This window comes from Elaeis guineensis, chromosome 6 (genome assembly GCF_000442705.2).
Source record: "Elaeis guineensis isolate ETL-2024a chromosome 6, EG11, whole genome shotgun sequence".
NCBI classification, from domain to species: domain Eukaryota; kingdom Viridiplantae; phylum Streptophyta; class Magnoliopsida; order Arecales; family Arecaceae; genus Elaeis; species Elaeis guineensis.
Window position 1 is genome coordinate 125,381,969 of NC_025998.2, and position 18,960 is coordinate 125,400,928.

Below are 18,960 nucleotides of genomic sequence, written 5' to 3' on the forward strand. Positions count from 1 at the left end.
ATCTTCTAAGATTGCTCAGCGATGCACCAAATGCAACCTAATGTATTTCTTCAGCTTTTGGAGAGCACAGGTGGAACCAAGAATGAAACAGGTGAAGATTTTGTCACAAAACCAACTAAATTGAGTTCTATTTTCTCAGAAAGATACAATTATTTCTTTCTCACCAGTCACCAAACACCCCAACAGATTGCAGCAAGTAGTTTATCCTTGGCTTTCTTATGTAGAAGTGTTCTGTTCCTCGTTCACCTCCCGGTCCAAAGATCACGAACGTTGGATGGCCAGCTTTGAAAAATATGCACCTTACAAATAGACATCTAACCAACAAATAATTGATAGTTTCAGAATCAAAACCACAAAGAACACAGCCGGTGTCGATATTCTGGCCCCTTTTGGACATCACCTTAGCAGTATGCATTTTGTTTTTCAATGCTAACCAGAGGAATATCTTTACCTTTTCAAGAATTGCTGCTCTTCAAATAATATTCTGATAAAGATAACTCAAGCCTAGAGCCGTCAAAATGGGCCGGGCCGGGCATCTTTACCTTTTCAGAATAGCTGCTCTTCAAATAATATTCTGATGAAGGCATCTCAAACCTCCATTATTGATAAAGTTATAGTAGGAAGCCACGGTGAATGCTCCATTAGATGAAAGCTTCCATATAGGAACATCTGCGATGAGTGAAGTTTGAACCATACAAAGTAGATTCATTAGGTTATTCGGTTCTTCCAGTTCTCTTGGAAGAGGGTCCATTCAGCTTTATCTTCCAAGTGATCAATTGCCAAGTCCATTAGGATTATACAGAGGCATTTGATTTTGAAGCTTGATCATAAAAGAGACCAAATTGCAGCTAAAGTGGGGCTGAGTCAAGCCAAGCATCTTTCCAAAACTGGATCTCCTTGCCATTCCCAAGCTTGAAAGTAATATGGTTCCAAAAGACCTGTCTATTGGCTTGTGTCCCCCCTGCTTCTTCGTCTGGCACATCTTTTCCCCACTCATTAGGCAGTGGAACCTACTGACTGAGTCCTGACCTTTCTAGACAAAGGCTTTGCATAACCTTTCAATGTTGTTGATGACCCATCTTGATGGCTGAAAACAGATATATGGTAGGAAGGCAAGGCCATGCATCAAGACTGAGTTGATCAAAATTACCCCACCTCCCCAAGAAAGGAATTACCTTTCCAAGAAGCAAGCCTTGATTGAACTTTTTCAAGAAGAGGAAGCCAACAATCTTTTATCACTTAAAGATAAGTCAAGATAAGAGAAGGGTAATAAGCCTTTCCTATAATTCATCCATGATGCAAACATTCTTGCTTCACTATCCTGCATATTTAAACAGTAGATATCACTCATGTGAAAGTTTATTCCCAGTCCTGAGGCTCCTTTCGAGAATAAGAAGGACAGCTTTTGCCGCTAGCATATTTTTTTTCCTCCTCGAAATAAAATAATAGAAGATCAACGGCAAATTGAACGCTCCTGATACCTCTAAATTCAGCTAGGTGGCCAATACCTTTGATCAATAACGAGTCCCCAGCCTATTTGAGCAGTTAGGATAACACATCTACTACAAGAATAAATAAAGTAGGAGATAGCGGGTCACCTTAAATCAAACCTTGCTTGCATGTAATCCACTTTCCAGGGCATCCATTTACCAGAAGTGCTACCGATGCCGACAATAGAAGACTTTTGATCTACCCAATCCACTTACTCGGAAAGCCTCTAGCCTTCAATACCTCCAATAGGAAATCCCAATTCAACTTATCAAAATCATTTTTGAAATCAAGTTCACACAAGACTATTTTGTATCTTGGGTCCTCTTGGAGTAAGTAAGAATCTCATGGGCATATATAAATAAAGTTTTCAATGATGTACTAACCCTTGATAAATGCTGATTGAGACTCGTCAATTAGAAATTGAAGGTAGCTTGAGAGTCTTCGTGCTAGCACCTTTATGATGATTTTGTAGAGATTGTTCAGAGGATATTTCTAGGGGTAAGGATGCCGTCCTTTTTAGGAATAAGGGAGATGAAGGCTAAGTTCATACTGCTCAAATCAAGGCTCTCATTCATGAAAATCATTCAATAAAACCAGTAAGTCATTACAAATTAGATTTTAAAACCTTTGAAAGAAGAAGAACGAGTAGCCATTCAATCCTAGAGCTTTGATTCCATCGAAGGAGAACACTGTCATCTTGATCTCCTCCGTGGTGCCTCTCAATGGCACTAAAGTCCACCCCTTGGCTTCCAAATAGCAAGTCCTAATTGAAAGAAAATTTTGGGGCTAATAAAATGCCAACCAAATGCTTAAAAAAAATCATGGAGTCTACAAGCAATATTCTGTTGACCCATGATTTCAATTCCATCATCCATAAGAGTGTTAATAAGATTTCTTCTTTTATGCCCAAAAACCACTTTATGAAAATAAGCAGTATGTACGTGTCACCCTCCTTGATCCAGGTCGTTTTTGCTTTTTGCCTCCAATAATTTTTTTTTCTTATTATAAATCTCCTTCAAAGACTACCGAACAATCCTTCTAATCTCAAACTCAGTTGCCGAAAGATCTATTCTTTCCTCCTTATGAAGGACATCAATGTCATGCAGTAGCTTCTCTTTCGGATCTTGATTAGCATTTCTCTTAAATGAGGATCATCTTTTCATAGACAAATGTACTCTTTAAGTTGTCCACCCAAACCACTGCTGAGTTAGAACCCCCACTAATGTTTTTCCATCAATTCCTCATAATATCTTCAAGATCGAGCTCTTCGATCCGTCAAGATTCAAATATAAAAACATTTGGTATTCCAACCTTAACGTTGCAATCCAACGCAATTGATATGTGATTGGAGGCTGCACTAATAAGGAGGAATCTGTCCAATCTAGCAAGTGAACGATGCTCTCTTTTATTGCTCCAAATGAAGCTTCTTCTTTTGAGATCAAGGTATAATAGGTCAAGAATAGAAATGAGGTTCAAGAACAAGATGTTATCCCTCAAGTCTGTGGGTTGCCTTTACGATCCTCTCCCGATTTATGATTTTGAAATAACCACCCTACAACGAAGGACCTTAGACCACCGATCTGACAAGTGAAAGCTCTTGAAAGAAACTCTTCCTAAATTCATAATCATTTAGCCTGTAAAATAATTTTATTTCATCTCCTGTATCTTGGGGCATTGGCTGATTACGCTTGACATGCCATTTCAATTATACTTAACCAGCATCTAAATAGTCCTAGAGTATGCACTTAATTAGCAAAATAACAAATATGCATCTTGATGAATCAAAGGCTCACATTTTGCCATGGGAATAACGTTGTTCTTATGGGGTGCCACTTTGGAGAAGAAAGTGCATCACACTAAAATCTCATCATGAAGCTATGCACAAATCTCAAACTTCAAAATGTAATCTACTGTACTATATTTTTTTTTTCTTTTGGAAAGAGAACAATGGAAGGTTCCTCTTTGGGTTGTTAATGAGTCAAGCTGTTCGTAAGCAAGCTCGTATTTGGATGATTAAGAAGCTCGATGAGCCCAACACAATGAGCTTTTGAGCTTGAGCTCAAGTTCGAGATGGTATTCATTAGTTCAACGAGCTTTAATAATTTCATGTTCAAGCTTGAAAGCTCGAAAGCTGTATCGTTAAGAATACGTATTGACTAAAGAAACTATTGCACAATAATATCCTTACGTCTTTTACATAAGCTATTATAACCTTCTTTCAATTTTTTTTTCTTTAAATATGCATTTATATATAATTAGTCACATATTTTAAACATAATAATAGTTATTAAAATTAGTTTAAATATTTTAAATATATTTTTAACAAGCCAAACACAAGCAGACTTTGAATAGAATATCTAATTATTCGTCGAACATGAGTACGGACCCGAACGCGAGTCATACGCATTCAAGCCGAGCTCGAATGGGGGGGGGTGGCTAGAAACCTACCTACTTATAAAGGAAAGAACAATTACAATTGCTTATCCAAATCCAGTGCTTGGCAATAAAAATATAGAAAACAAAATCGTACTCGTGGGAATCAAAGGATGGAGAGGTTGCAGGAAGCTCCCGAGTAGGCTAAAACTGAGTTGGTTCTCTCTCCAAGTCACGGAAGACGTCAGCCGTTTCGTAGCAGGTCAGTCAAATAAAAGGGGGTGGAGATGAAAGATAAGAAAGGAGAGAAAATTTGCAATGGAGCGGTTGCAGGAAGCTCCCCAGTAGGCTAAAACTGAGTTTGTTCTTGCTCAGAGTCACGGATGACGTCAGCCGTTTCGTAGGAGGCCAGTCAAATCGAAGGTGGAGCCGAAAGATAAGAAAGCAAGTAAAAATTTACAACTAAAAGCAGAAGAAGATTTCGATCAAAAAACTAAGAGTAGAAGATGCAAAGAGTCCAGATTCATTGCATCCAATCAACTATAAAAGGCCCCCAGACAGCCAGAGAAAGCCCAACTACTCTCAATCAATAATCCTTTCGCACGTAAGAGGAAAAGTCGAATCAATAATCCTTTCGCAGGTAGAGGAAAAGATAATGGGTACTCTGGTGGATCCAGCCTTCGTCCAAGCTCCCGAGCACCGTCCCAAATCCACCGGCACGGAGGAGGCCGTTGGCATCCCACTGATCGACCTCTCCCCCCTCCTCCACTCCCCCATCCCCGCCACCGGCAGCGCCGCCACGCCGGCCATCTCCAGTCTGCTAGCGGAGGTGGAGGCGGCGTGCCGGGATTGGGGGTTCTTCCAGGTGATCAACCACGGCGTTCCTTCGGAGCTCCTAGACAACCTCATGGCAGCGTCCAAGGGATTCTTCGCGCTGCCGGCGGAGGAAAAGCGGCGGGTGAGGAAGGATGAGGTGAATCCGCTCGGCTACTTCGACACGGAGCACACCAAGAATGTAAGGGACTGGAAGGAGGTGTTCGACTTCACCGTCCAGGAGCCGCCCGTGATCCCGGCGTTGGCCGAACCCAGAACTGCTGAGTTCCTAACGTTTAAGAACAGGTGGCCAGAGTATCCTCCAGGATTCGGGTAAAAACTGCATCGCTCAATGATATGTTACGCTATTCTAAGATTTAAAAGGATTATTTTCTTTTTCCACAATTATTTTCTTGTTTGACTACTATTGGATCACTGAGTATCTAATTTAAAATCTCAACGCAGACATTTATGTGGATAGTGATTCAACTCCATCAAATTTACTCCTGTGTATGTTTATTTTGCATAAAGTATTTCGTAAAGTATATTTTTGTTTATCTTTCTTGTCATGATTATGTTTGAACTATCATAATTTTTCATATTATTTCAAAAATTAATTATCGGTGTATGAACTTGTGAGTTAACACTAAGAGTTCAATGGGTTGATATGTTAGATTACAGGATAATGAATCATTTATTTGAAAAAAGATTGCAAAAAAAAAATATTTTTTCACTTTTGAGTAATAGAAAAATTACTCTGAGAAATAGTATCTTTGGTTGGAGATAGTCTTATGTAAAAATATTGCCAAATTTTTAATAACACACTTAAATAGATCATTCAAATAATAATATTTTCTTAGTCTATTGTTGGCCATTTATTATCCACTTACATAAACACTATCTATTTGCGAATATTGAAATATATGTGCGTAAGTTATATAAAATTACATAAATATTATTTAATTTAAATATTTTAAAATAATTATATATATTAGAAAATATATTTTTTATTATTAAAAATAGTATATTTTGATACATAACTAATATATTAATTATTAATAAATCCTATGTTAGATATATTGATAATTAATATATACTTGTTAAATATTTATGAGTATTAGTATTTATTAATAAATATATTATTATTTATTAAAATTATTAATCAATATATAGTATATTTATAACATATTAATATAATATTAATATTAATTATATAATATAATTATTATAATATTAATGTGATATAAGCGATAGTATTTTCATTAAGAAATAATATTTTCAGATTATCTCCACTTGATAATCCAGCATGGAAAAATAAATACCTCCTCACGAGGTATTTATTTTATCTTCTCTCTCCAAAAAATAAATATAAAATCCACCATTTATTTTACCATCTCTCTCATTACTTTTCATGCCAAACATGTTAATCTAGAATGGCATTTATTATCCATGCTAGACTATCCCTAACCAAATAGGCTCTAAGATTTTTATCCCAAGCTCTCAATTTATATCTTCATGAAGATCCCAATTCATTCCGGTGTCAAGCATCCTGATAATGCAGTTATCCTGAGAATGAATCTTCAATTTCCATCATGCATTTAGTATGAGTGTATATCAGAATTATAGGTGCATGGTATAAAGTAAGGCATGTACTGTGAACAAAATAGGAAAGAAGATGATGACAAATAAAGCACGCCAGCATTACACCATTATATGCTCCAATGAAATATGCACACGCTTGTGCTAGAGAGAGATCCCATTCCAAATAAGACCTAGTCTGAATAAAGTTTATTTCAAATTTACAATATTCATTATATCGACTTCATCATTTAATGAAGCCCTCGCTACCTAATAATATACGATGAATCTTTGCTAAATCCTCTTTGATATCAGAAAATTTTGGAAGATCATATCTAATACCATGTTTCTCGTTTGTATAGGGAAGCCTGTGACAAATATGCAAAAGCTGTGAATGAGCTAGCTTTCAAGCTATTGGAACTGATTGCACTGACCTTGGGCTTGCCTGCCAAGCGATTGAATGGGTTCTTTAAAGATCAATCTAGCATCATCCGCCTCAATCGCTACCCTCCATGCCCCTCCCCTCACCTTGCCCTAGGCGTTGGCCGGCACAAGGATGGCGGAGCCCTCACCATCCTGGCTCAAGATGATGTCGGTGGGCTTGATGTTAAGAGACGGTCTGATGGTGAGTGGATCCGTGTCAAGCCAATTCCCAACTCTTATATCATCAATATTGGTGACACTTTTCAGGTGATCAAGCATCAAGATTTCGACTTTGTGTTATTTATAATATTTGACTATGATGTCTAATATAATTTTCATGAAAAACTGAAGTCTAACAATGGTGATGATAGGTCTGGAGCAATGATAAATATGAGAGTGCCGAACACAGGGTGTCTGTGAACTCAGAGAGGGAGAGACTCTCTATTCCCTTCTTCTTCAATCCAGCACAATATGTGACAGTGCAGCCATTAGTGGAGCTTATAGATGAAAAGAATCCGGTTAAGTACAATGCATACAAGTGGGGGGAGTTCTATAAGACAAGGCAAAATGGCAACTTTAAGAAGCTGGAGGTGGAAAATATTCAAATTTATCATTTCAAGAAGGCAGTATGATTTGCTCAAAAGTCTTCCTATGGAGATGATTGTTATCTGAGCCATACAAAGGAGTGTTATGTTGATATAAAACCTATTGCGTATTCCCAGTTACCAATGTAATCACTATGTCATACATGTATACAATAAAGAATTATATATTTACATATTTATATCAGCAATCATGTGGCAAACAATAACCATCCGGTGCAAAACTAAAAATTATCATACCACATATATCATTAATGGCATCCACAAATCACTTTATTGTAAATGACTTAAGCATCACAAATATGGTGCCTCAGGCAATGATTTTAATTTGCCCTAATCTAAAGGCCTACCTGCATGCACTCTCATTGAACTTAAATCCTAGGATCCCAAATCTTAAGCTTTGGTACCACTTTTGTTATGCCCCAAACCAATCTCTTAGGTCAGCCATATGATACGGTCGCATGAACTCTAGAGTGATACATTAGAGATCATGCAAGGCCTATAAGATGAACAAAGTTTACAATAGTACCAGAATAATTAAATCAATCATAAAATTTAACCATAATAGTACTCTAATTGAATAAATCCATCATTTTGAGTTTACTCGATTACAAAATTCAAATGGTCATCTAGTATCAGAAAAAAAAAAATCAACTCTCTAACTAATAATTTCATCTCATTTGAACTCCATGCTCAACTTATCTGCGACCAAACATTTTGGAATTCTGAAAGGAATAGGAGAAAGGTGGTGCAAGCTTTACAGCTTAATAAGAATCTACCTCACTAGCACTAATATAGATAAAGTAAATTTGAAATAAAGATTAATTATATCAAAATGTAGACAAAAATCATAAAACCTCATACCGACTATTCAGCATAGCACAAATAATAAATCCATATAGAAATACATACATAAATATACATCATCAAATATACATCTCATTCAAAAAAATATATCAGGTATATCATCAATCTAAAACCTTTGTTCAATAGTGGTTTCATATATCTTATCTTTCATTATTATTTATATTTTCTCAATAATTATATTTCTGATTTGGACTATCCACAATCATGCTTTTGATTCATGGTCGGCAAACTATAATCCCATACTTTGGCCCATGATGGCAAACTATAATATCCATGCTTCAGACTGTTATGGCAAACTAAAATATCATAATTCGGTTCATGACTAGCAATCCATATAACCATGCTTCTATTTGTGGCAACAAACCAAGGTGTCACAATCTAGCCCATGACTAGCATTCTAGAATATGGCTAATCCAAATTCTCTATGTACAACCATCAATTTGTCCAATTTTATCAATATTAAATAAAAATAATTTCACACTATATTTTCACCAAATCCAAAACCAACCGGCACCATACTCAAAGCAACCAAAATCATCAAACTTTAATAAATGTATATAATAAAGAAAGATATATTTATATATTCAGCTCACCCATCAATTGGCAATCATAATGCAAATAATGCAAAATCAAAATATGCTTAGTACACATTACAATATATATATATATATATATATATATATATATATATATATATATATATATATATATATATATAGAAATGATTGTGTTCAAGAATTCTTATCGCTATCAGCAACCAACACAATTGTAGTGAGTACCAATATACTCTATGCTGTATGAACTCGGGAACAATGTGTCTTGCTCAATACCTTCTTGCCTTGATAGTTGTTCCTCTAGAAAATCAAGTCTCATCCTTAGATTAATCATAGATAACTTTAGTTAATATTGAAATATTATAGATGGATGAGTACATAGTTGCACAATATCGGCCCAAGACTCCTAATTACGGAATATCAATTTGAAACCTCTGGTCTCACAATCCTAGCTCGGGAACCCTCCAAGGTTCAACTAGTCAACTTGAGTTTACTAGATATATGGACCCTTCATTGATCTATGAGAAATTGTGAGAGAGAGAGAGAGAGAGAGAAGGAGAGAGGAAAGAGAGCAAAAGAGAAAGAAAGAGACAGCAAGAGGAAGAGAGAGAACCATAATTCTGTTCTTAAAAAAAGAGAAGAAAAATGGGCTCTATGGCTGCCACACCCATGGTGGCAAATCCTGGTGATGGTGGCATGATAGCAACCCTCGGTGACCAAAACATGGTCTCATCTAGCAACAGCATCCAACCCAATAGAAGAAGAAAAGAAGATCAAGGGAAAAGAAACAAAGCATCTAAATCCGATAACTCTCCAATGGCAATTGGGTTGATGAAGCCATCGATAATCTTCATTGGCAAGATGTCGATATATCAGCACACAACTTTCATTGACAGAGTATTGATGTATCAGTGCGTAATCTCCATTGATAGGGTATCATATACCAGCGTATAACCCTAGGTGGTAGGATGTCGATATGCTAATATATAACTTTTATTGGTAGGATTTTGATACATAGTCAGACTACAAGTCATAATCTATCTCGATTCAAATCTTTCTTTTTGATAAATTTAATTTTATATTTAAATTGAATAAATACACAAAACCATCCAAAATCAAAGTCAATCGATTACAACTTCATAATAAAATTAATACTTTCGATAATGCATCAATAGTATTGATAATAGATTTAACCAATAAATATCATGCTTAATATTTATAAATCACAAATAATATGATTCAAAATTTAATGATGTAAATATTATATAATTTATCGATAAATTTAGAAAAGAGTCACACTACTTATCTCATATCCACTGCAATAAATCCACATAATTTCATAAAGTTCTTTTTAAAATCTTCAATTCATAGATTATATCGTAATATCCCACTACTGGACATCATGTTGAGACAACAATAGCCTATATATAATTAAGTCTAATAATTAGAAAAAATAAGGATCATTAGGAAAGACACGATTCATAAGTAGCTGCATCTAATGGTCCAGATCAGTTGGTCATCTAACCTCATCTAATCAAGGATCGAACTAAGATTTAAGTAGTTCAACAGAAATCAAGAATGATCAAATTAGTAATATCTGACAAGAGTTAAGATGAAGGTCAACATGGTGCTCAGCGATTGAAGGTCAGTTCGATCAAAATCATTTATTCAGGATCGGATTATGATACAATTGACTTTATAGAGATCAAATAGATTAAACAGATAAAATTTGGTTCAATTAAAATGGATGCCGGCATGCTATCCGGCGATCATGAATTAAGATCTTTCACTAAGTTCGATCAAAATTATTGAAAGAAAATTCTTTGCTCAATCAATCTTAGAGAGATGACTTGTAAAGAGAGAAATCCATCAAGAGAGAAATAGTCTAGAGAGAGAAAATTATAGAGAGAGAAAATTTAGAGGGAGAAAAAGTCAAATTTTTTAAAGAGAAAGTAGGAATTCAAACTCAAAAGGAAAAGAGAAAAAAAGAGAAAAACTCTTTTTTATTATTATTATTATTATTATTATTATTATTTGCTTTCTCTCTCTTTCTTTTTCTTTTTTTTCCCTTTTTTTATTCCTTGTGTATTGGGACGAGACGGGGGATTTCCTCCCCTTCTTTTCATGAAAATAGGGGACTCATGTTTCCCATTTCTTCTTCGGACAGAGGACTTCCTGTCGGTCGGCAAAACCTGTGGCCAAAAGAGAAAGTCGCAACGGTGACCACGGCCCAAGTTCGGTGACCGGCAGTGGCCAACTGACGGCAGAAAATCAAGAAAAACGCATGGGAGAAATGGAGAAATCGATAATTAAGATTTTTTTCAAAAATTTCTATCATAATTTGGTAAAGATTCATGCTTAGGAACTATGGAAGATTGAGGAAAAGACAGTTGGAGGGATTAACCTGGTTACTGGTTTGAATTTTAGCGGCCAAACCAAGATTAACCGCTAGTACATCAGGAAGAAAATAGGAAAACGGACAGCGAACGGCGACCAATCTCCGATGAAAAAATCAAGAGGGTTGGGCCTTTAAATAGATCTCTTCTGGGAGAATTTGAGTTTGATTTCACCTTGATCTTTTGGTGGGTTTAGGACTTCCAAATGGAGAAGAACTCCTTTGGGTGCGAGTTTCTTCTATGGGTTCCCCAATTTCACGGTAATTCTAGCACGTGCCATTTTTCATTTTTTTTTTGATGCTAGGTATTACATGTTATTTGAAAAACAAAAAAGTACATTTAGAATACAATGTTCAATGATCAATTTTGCTCATTTAGATTTATAGCAATACGTTTCATTTGTCCATGCTACAACTCAGCGCCTTGGCATGGTACCAAACAAAGCACTCCTCCCCTCCTCCCCTATTCTTCTCTCCCCACTGGGTCAAAAGTTTAGGAATTCTAATAACAGAAATATAATCTCAAATTAAACAACAAAGACTGATCAAAAAATGTAAAACAATGGAAGCAATTCAACCTTGTGTGCTTCAGAATGTGGGGTTGTGATGGAACAAATATAAAGTCTGCAAAAATAGAGTGTAGGATGGAGACTAAGCTCGAGCAAGGGTTGCATGAAGAGAGAATATCGGGAAAGGTCGAGCTGTCTCAGGCATTGAGCAAGCCTTAGGGGTCCTATCCACCTCTACATAGGATATAGGCAAAGCAAATAAAAGTCCCACACATCAGCTAGTTTCTCATTAATGGCTAATCATAGTTAACCATGATTTAGCAGGGAATATTAATGGCTTGAAAGCTTTTATTAGCCATGAGGTAAAGAGGTGAATCATGATTTCAATAAAAAAATGAGGTGGGGTACATCATATTTTGAATAAAACCTCTTCTAGTTGTGAGGAGAAGAGATGAAGAAAGGAGGTTCCAGTATGATTTAGCCAATCCCTGACCTAAGACCTAAGAATTGAGCGGTGGTAACAGAATTTTTCATGCTAATGGGGCAAAGTCAGATTTGCGACCATCATGATATCTACTCAATTATTCGATGACATCTTCTAAATTTAGACTTGTAGAGCTTTGACGGGAAAAGTTTGATATGTCTTTGATTGAGATGAAGGTTCTGAGACATCATTGTTAATTCCATGCCCATGTTTCTCTTTTGAACACGGAGGCCTGTAAGAAGTACGCCAAAGTTACGAAAGAGCAAAATTTTTGGGCTATCGGAACTTGTTGCACTCTGGGCTTGCAGGCCAAGCGATTGATCAGGTTCTTTAGAGATCAATCCAAGCTTCATCTGCCTCTACTACTACCCTCCATGCCCCTTGGTGTTTGTTTGCACAAAGGATTCTGGAGCCATCACCATCATTGCTCAAGATGATGTTGGTAGGCTTGACATCAAAAGGTGGTCTGATGGGGAGTAGGTTGGAATTAAGCCAATTTCCAACTCTTATATTATCAACATTGGCAGCATGATGCAGGTGATCAGACATCCATATTTCAACCTACATGACTTGTTGTTATCTCATACTGTTTCTGTCATGGCCCAGCCCATTGGGCCTTAAACCCAGCCCAATATACAAATGATAAAAAAAAAAATGGAAAGAAGAAACAGAGGAGAAGACTCCCAAAGGGAGTCTTCTTCCTCCTCTCACCGACTCCCAACCGGAGTTGGAAAGAGGCCCCCTCCGACTCTATTTAAGGAGGAGAACCCTCCTCTCTCGCTCTCACCGAAGAACACAAAGTCCATCGATGGCAATCATCGAAAAATCATCATGAAAGACCGACTCTGTGCCTGTCTAATTTTCTCATTGGAAAGCCTCACCGGCATCGAAGGTGAGCCTCCTCCCCTTCCTCTCTTCTCCTCCTTTCTTCCTTGCCAGTGTGCACGTTCGCTGGCGACCGGAGTCGCTGGATTTTTTTAAGAAAGAGGTTTCGGTTTTGTTTGGGTTTGGGCGCCGGTGGTCGCCGCCAGCCATCGGATTTGTGTTTCCTTGGGCGGTGGGTCGCCGCCCTCCTGTCGATGGCCGCCCCCATGCTGGTTGCACCGCCGGTCGGCTGACTAATCGAGGAGATTGTGAGGTCCCCTATTTCGGCCCAAGTTAAACCGTGGGAAGAAGAAAAGAAAAAGAAGAAGGAGAAGGAAAAGAAAAGAAAAGAAAAAGAAAAAGAAAAGAAAAAGAAAAAAAAAGAAGAAAAAGAAGAAGAAAAATAGAAAAAAAAGAAGAAAAAGAAGAAGAAAAATAGAAAAAAAATATAGACTCTTTGCTTTCTCTCTCTCCCTCTTTTCTTCTCTCTACTTTCTCTTTCTCTCTCTAATCTCTCTCTATTTTTTCTCTCTAGATTATTTCTCTCTCCTAAGATTTTTTAGAATTTTGAGAAGAATGATGATGAATTTAAATGATCCTAGTGATGAATTTTTGATTTGTGATCGTCGGATGGTACATCGACACCCACTTTGATCAGATCAGATATTTTTAGATTTTATTTTTCATGATTTTATTGAATTATCCACATGATAATTTTAGCATGATTTGATCTGATCGATCGGATTTATTGAATCATATCGTCTGAAGAGTCCAAGATGAATTTCTCTCTAAAATTTTCTCTCTAAAATTTTCTCTCTCTTGATCAATTTATCAATGAAATATTTTTTTTAATATTTTTGATCGGATGAAGAATTCTGATCCATGATTGTCGAACAGCGTATTGGCACCTACTTTGATCCGATCAAATATCTTTAGATTTTATCACCCATGATTCTATTGAATTATCCATGTGATAATTTTAACATGATTTGATTAATTTATCTTGATCTGATCAATTGAATTTGTTGAACCGTATCATCTAATTAGTACAGATTCATCTTCATAAATTTCTCTCTCTAAAATTGTATCTCTTTAGAAGTTTATTTTTTTAGAATTTATCAAGAAAAAAATTTTATTTTGATGAGTTTGAATGATTCTAGTGAAAGCATCCTGATCCGTGGTTGTCAGGTAGCATGCCAGCACCTTGATTAGACTATGAATCATTAGATTTGATCATTCGTGATCCCGATCTAGCCATGACTTAATTAGATCATGTTGATTTCACTAATCGAGATATTGGACCAATCGTAATGTTGGATTGTGTCACCTGATTAATTCGAATTGTACCTCATAAATTCTCTCTCCTCTAATTTTTTCTCTCTACTTGATTTTATGAAACCAATGAAGAAACCTCAGTCCCATCACTTTGAATCCAATTTGATCTGATAGTCAAATTTTGGATCGTTTATGTCCTAATTAGATTTTGATTAAATGAAAATAGATGATCGGATCCAATCTAAACTGTTGAATATAGTATTCGTATCCTTTCTAATTATTGAAATTGATTCTGTATAGGATTGTGGATGTTTGATTATGGAATATCGCGATATGATCTACGAACAAAATTTTTAGAAAAAAATTTATAGAATTATGTGGATTTATTGGAATGCATTTGAGGTAAGTAATATTTCACTTTTTCTAAATTTATCGATAAATTATAATATATTTTTCTGATATGATTTATAAAATGATGTATGAATTGGATGAATAATATTTTGTTATGAAAATATCTTATTTGAAATGTTATGATAAAACATGGTTGAACATATTGATTTCGTGACGCATTATATTGATTGATTTTGATACTACATGATTATATATATTTTTTATCGAAATTAGAATATGAAATATGATTTATGAAGAATTCTGATATAAGAACAATACGAATTGACAATCTGACTATGTAAAGGACCCCATCAATGGGGACATATACGTTGGCAATTAATTTATCCTGAGGATTTATGTCGCCAGCGAGACCAGCGACATGTCGTCAGAGAGACCCACGACAAACCATCAGAGAGACCAGCGATTTTGAAGGACTTTGCTGCCAGATGATTCGTAGCTCACCGCAAGAAGATACACGGTGTTATGACCCTGCCACAGAAAAAATATGGTCATAGTTCATGATTGATAAAAATAACTTAAGAATGAAAGAAATTGAAATCTCGAAAGAAATTTGAATTTTTGAAAAAAAAATAAATTTGGCATAAACTATATTGCATAATCGAAATTGATGAACTCTATATACTTATTTTTCTATAAATAATTATTTACTTAAATACCTAATGAAATCTGTTGAAAGTGATCATTACTTATTGAGCTGTATAGCTCATCATCTCCTATTTTACTATTTTTTTTACAGATATTGAGGAATTAAGATGATATAAGATGTGAATGGAAGAGTGATTAGAAGCAGAATCTTCATACTTTTATTTTAGGTTGAAAGTCTTATTAAATTTGATGTAAGGCCTATAGAACTTTGTTGACTTTATCGAGATATTAAAATTGAAATTTAGATTGTTATTTTTTGAATTTTAATTATTGACTAATTATTCCATTGTTGTTTTAGGATAGCATGATAAGATGCCTTGTATGCTTATGGAAAGAGTTTCCTATGAGTATGCGGCGGTTGTCATGACCCTCGATTCACAATCTCGGATCGAAGGCATGATAATTAAGGTGGTATCAGAGCATTAGTAGATAAACTAAGATGTGTATAGAATGAGTATCAGCGGATAGACACTAGGAACATTATGGTGTAGATCTTTGATGATTGTAGTAGAAGAAATCTTTATAAATTTTTGGTTAAACATTGAGATTATGTATGAAAGGATCACAAGAGATTGTGACATATAGAGTTTGAAATATGATGGATGATCTATAGATCATGATATGATTAGTTAGATTTTGATCAAAAGTAATCACAAAAGGATTGACATAAAATTTTATTGTGCATTGTAGTTAATAATTTGATCATTGGTTATTCAAGTGAATCGTAAGTTCAAATTCAATGTGAGAATAATACTATGATATTACTTCTAGTTGAGAAGTTGACTATTATTGGCAAGGTAAAGATTTGATGATAAAATATTATTCTAGGATAGAATAAGAAAGTCTTTTATGATGCTTGATTGGAATATTTAACGAAATTAAATTTGGTATGTGGATTATATATAAAGTGGCATATTATGATGAATGCATATTTGAGGATATTGCAAAGAAACTAATTTCTTATTGATGAAATCGATTATGAGATTGTAGGATATTCATTGTACTGGAATCCTAAATCATCATCTTTGGATCTAAATAATAGATCTTATTGTGTCTCTTGGAGACTATATGATGTGTATAAAATTTTTATTTAAAGATTTCATATCTAAGTTGATCAAGAGATTTTCTGATATTATTGTTAAGGTTGTTAATGAAAAATTGATATCTTTAGATTAAGATAAAAGATCCAATTTATATTTATTTGAGATTATGAGATCCATGTGAATTTATAATTTAGAAATTTTGAATTTTGAAACTGATATAGAGTTCTTTTACTTTTGTTAATGAGGTCTCTGATTGAATCTATTAAGTAGAGAATTGATTTTTTTGAGGCTTGTATGATTGTTATGAAAGAATACTTGATAGATATTGAAGATCTTGATGATAGAAATTTTAGAAAAGATAATGATTTGAAATTCATATATATTCTGATTATATCCTAACTCAATGGAGCATTGAAGGATTTTCTTGTTGATTTGACTTATAAAGATTTTGATTTAAAAATTATCAAATTTAATTGATATGAGAATTAAGATTTGATTCATATTGATTATAGTAAACCTATATGATAGTTTTAAATGTGATATTGGACTCAAGGGTTAATCAAGATTATTGTACACCAGTAAAAGTATGAATAAAAATCAAAAGTTAATCTTTGACTTCAATTAAAATTAAAAATTTTAGATCTCTTCTGTTGGTAAGATAATGAAATAATCTGATCAAAATTTTTTTTGGTGAACCTAAGAAATTTTGATTGTTAGAATAGAGTGCGCAGTGGAAGCACGGTGATCTGGATTATTTTGAGTAAGTCAGGAATATTGACTCTTTGAGTTAAAGAATTATGATAGATGATATGATTTGATACAAAAAATTTATTGATATTGGAAAGAATAATATTTTAAAATTTTAGATTATTTTAGATATCCTTAATGTGATTTTTAAAAGTAATGCTTCTACCTACTATACTACAAAAATATTTAGCATCCTAATTTTAGGATGAGTGGATCTTTGATTTTTGATTTTAGATTTAAAATATTTAGAGATAAATTTTTTTATCTTAGAATTGAATAATTCTCTATTTATTAGAAAAAATTTAAGATTGTTTATCGAACAATAATTTTGATCTTAAATTTTCATACTCAAAAATTTATCTATGGAGAATGTGATAAAATTTATTTATGATCTTGTGATAAATTGATTAAATCATGAGCAGTTAAGGATTTTTGGTGAAAAATTTGATATCTTTATCTAAAATTGAGAGATTAATTTCGATAATTAGAAATAACTGTATTGATTCTAATCAATATTAGTGATATTGATCTTTTCTTTATGAAATGATTTAATGATAAAGTTGCATCAAAAATTAAAATATCAAAGAATTGAGGTTGTGATTAAAATGGTGAATCTTCAACCTTTAAAAGTATGAATAAAAAAAATATTTTTAAATTTTGATTGATTGGGATGTCATTGTAAGATTCATAGAAGTATATTTTTCTATCTTATAATGGGTTGAAATTAAGAGTGGTTAATATTTAAAAAAAAAAATGATGATGATGAGTGAAGTTCTTATGCAAGAATACAGACATTGATTTTCTTCTATCTACAAGAGATGGATTTGATTTTAATTTAAGTCATGAGATATTGAATATTATTTTAAATATCTTATAATTTTAATTTAATATAATAAAATAATAAAATTTATTTATCGATTTATTTTGTATATTTTTTATTTTAATTTTTTTAATTTATAAAAAATATTATACATATAAATTTAAAATATATATTCATAATTTTTTTAAAAAAATATATGACTAAATTATTAGCGATAAAATTATTCTCGATGAAATATTTATCGTAAAAAATATATTACTAACATAATTTAATTTATCAATAAATATATAATTAATAGTGATGAAAAATTATTAGTCGTAAATAATTATTAGCAACATAAATTTTTGTCAAAAATTGAATTATTTGTGATGATATTTTTCATCGCTAATATTATTCATTTTTGTTAATTTTTTATTAAATTAATAGTGATGAATTATTTTTATTTCAAAAAATATTTTTTGCGATGTAAATTTTTTGTCACTAAAACTTTTGAAAATAATAATGATGAAAATATTTTTGTTGCTATTACTTTTTTATTTATCACCAACGGTTTCTTTCGTCGTAAATACCTTTTTTTAGATTAAATTTTTTTCATCTTTTTTTTAACGATGAAAAATATTCATCACAAATATATTTTATTAGCGATGAAATTTTTTTTTCATCGTAAAATATTATCAACGACAGAATTATTTACGATGAAATATTAGTGATCAAAATTTCGTCGCTAATATGTATTAGCAATGAAAATTGATTATTAGCGATGAAAAATTTTTGTTGCTAATTACTAATTTTGTTGTAGTGGTCACTGGCTCCTCTACGACTTCGGGAGGTGACTCGAGATCCCCCTTCACACCCATCTCGACAGCCACCTTCAGAGTGACCTTAGAGATAACTCTTTCGAGATATAATTTTTTGATCAAGTTGTGACACTGACTGAAGGCATAATTATATGCACCCTCAGAGCTCTCAGATACTTCATCCTTGAACTCCTCGAAAGTCTTATATAGTTCCACCGCGTTAGCCGCCTTGTCCTGCTTCTTTTTAGCTTGTCTCTTCAAGGCCTCTA

At 33.7% G+C, this 18,960-nt stretch overlaps 1 protein-coding gene across 1 annotated transcript; it reads left to right on the forward strand.

Annotated features, from left to right (window-relative positions):
- The first annotated feature begins 4,457 nt into the window (after positions 1 to 4,457).
- On the forward strand, positions 4,458 to 7,467 carry LOC105060008 (protein LATERAL BRANCHING OXIDOREDUCTASE 1). The gene is made up of 3 exons (XM_010943558.4): positions 4,458 to 5,010; positions 6,618 to 6,945; positions 7,050 to 7,467. The coding sequence occupies exons 1-3, from the start codon at positions 4,520 to 4,522 to the stop codon at positions 7,308 to 7,310; spliced, it is 1,080 nt and encodes a 359-aa protein (XP_010941860.1). The 5' UTR covers positions 4,458 to 4,519; the 3' UTR covers positions 7,311 to 7,467.
- Positions 7,468 to 18,960: the final 11,493 nt, after the last annotated feature.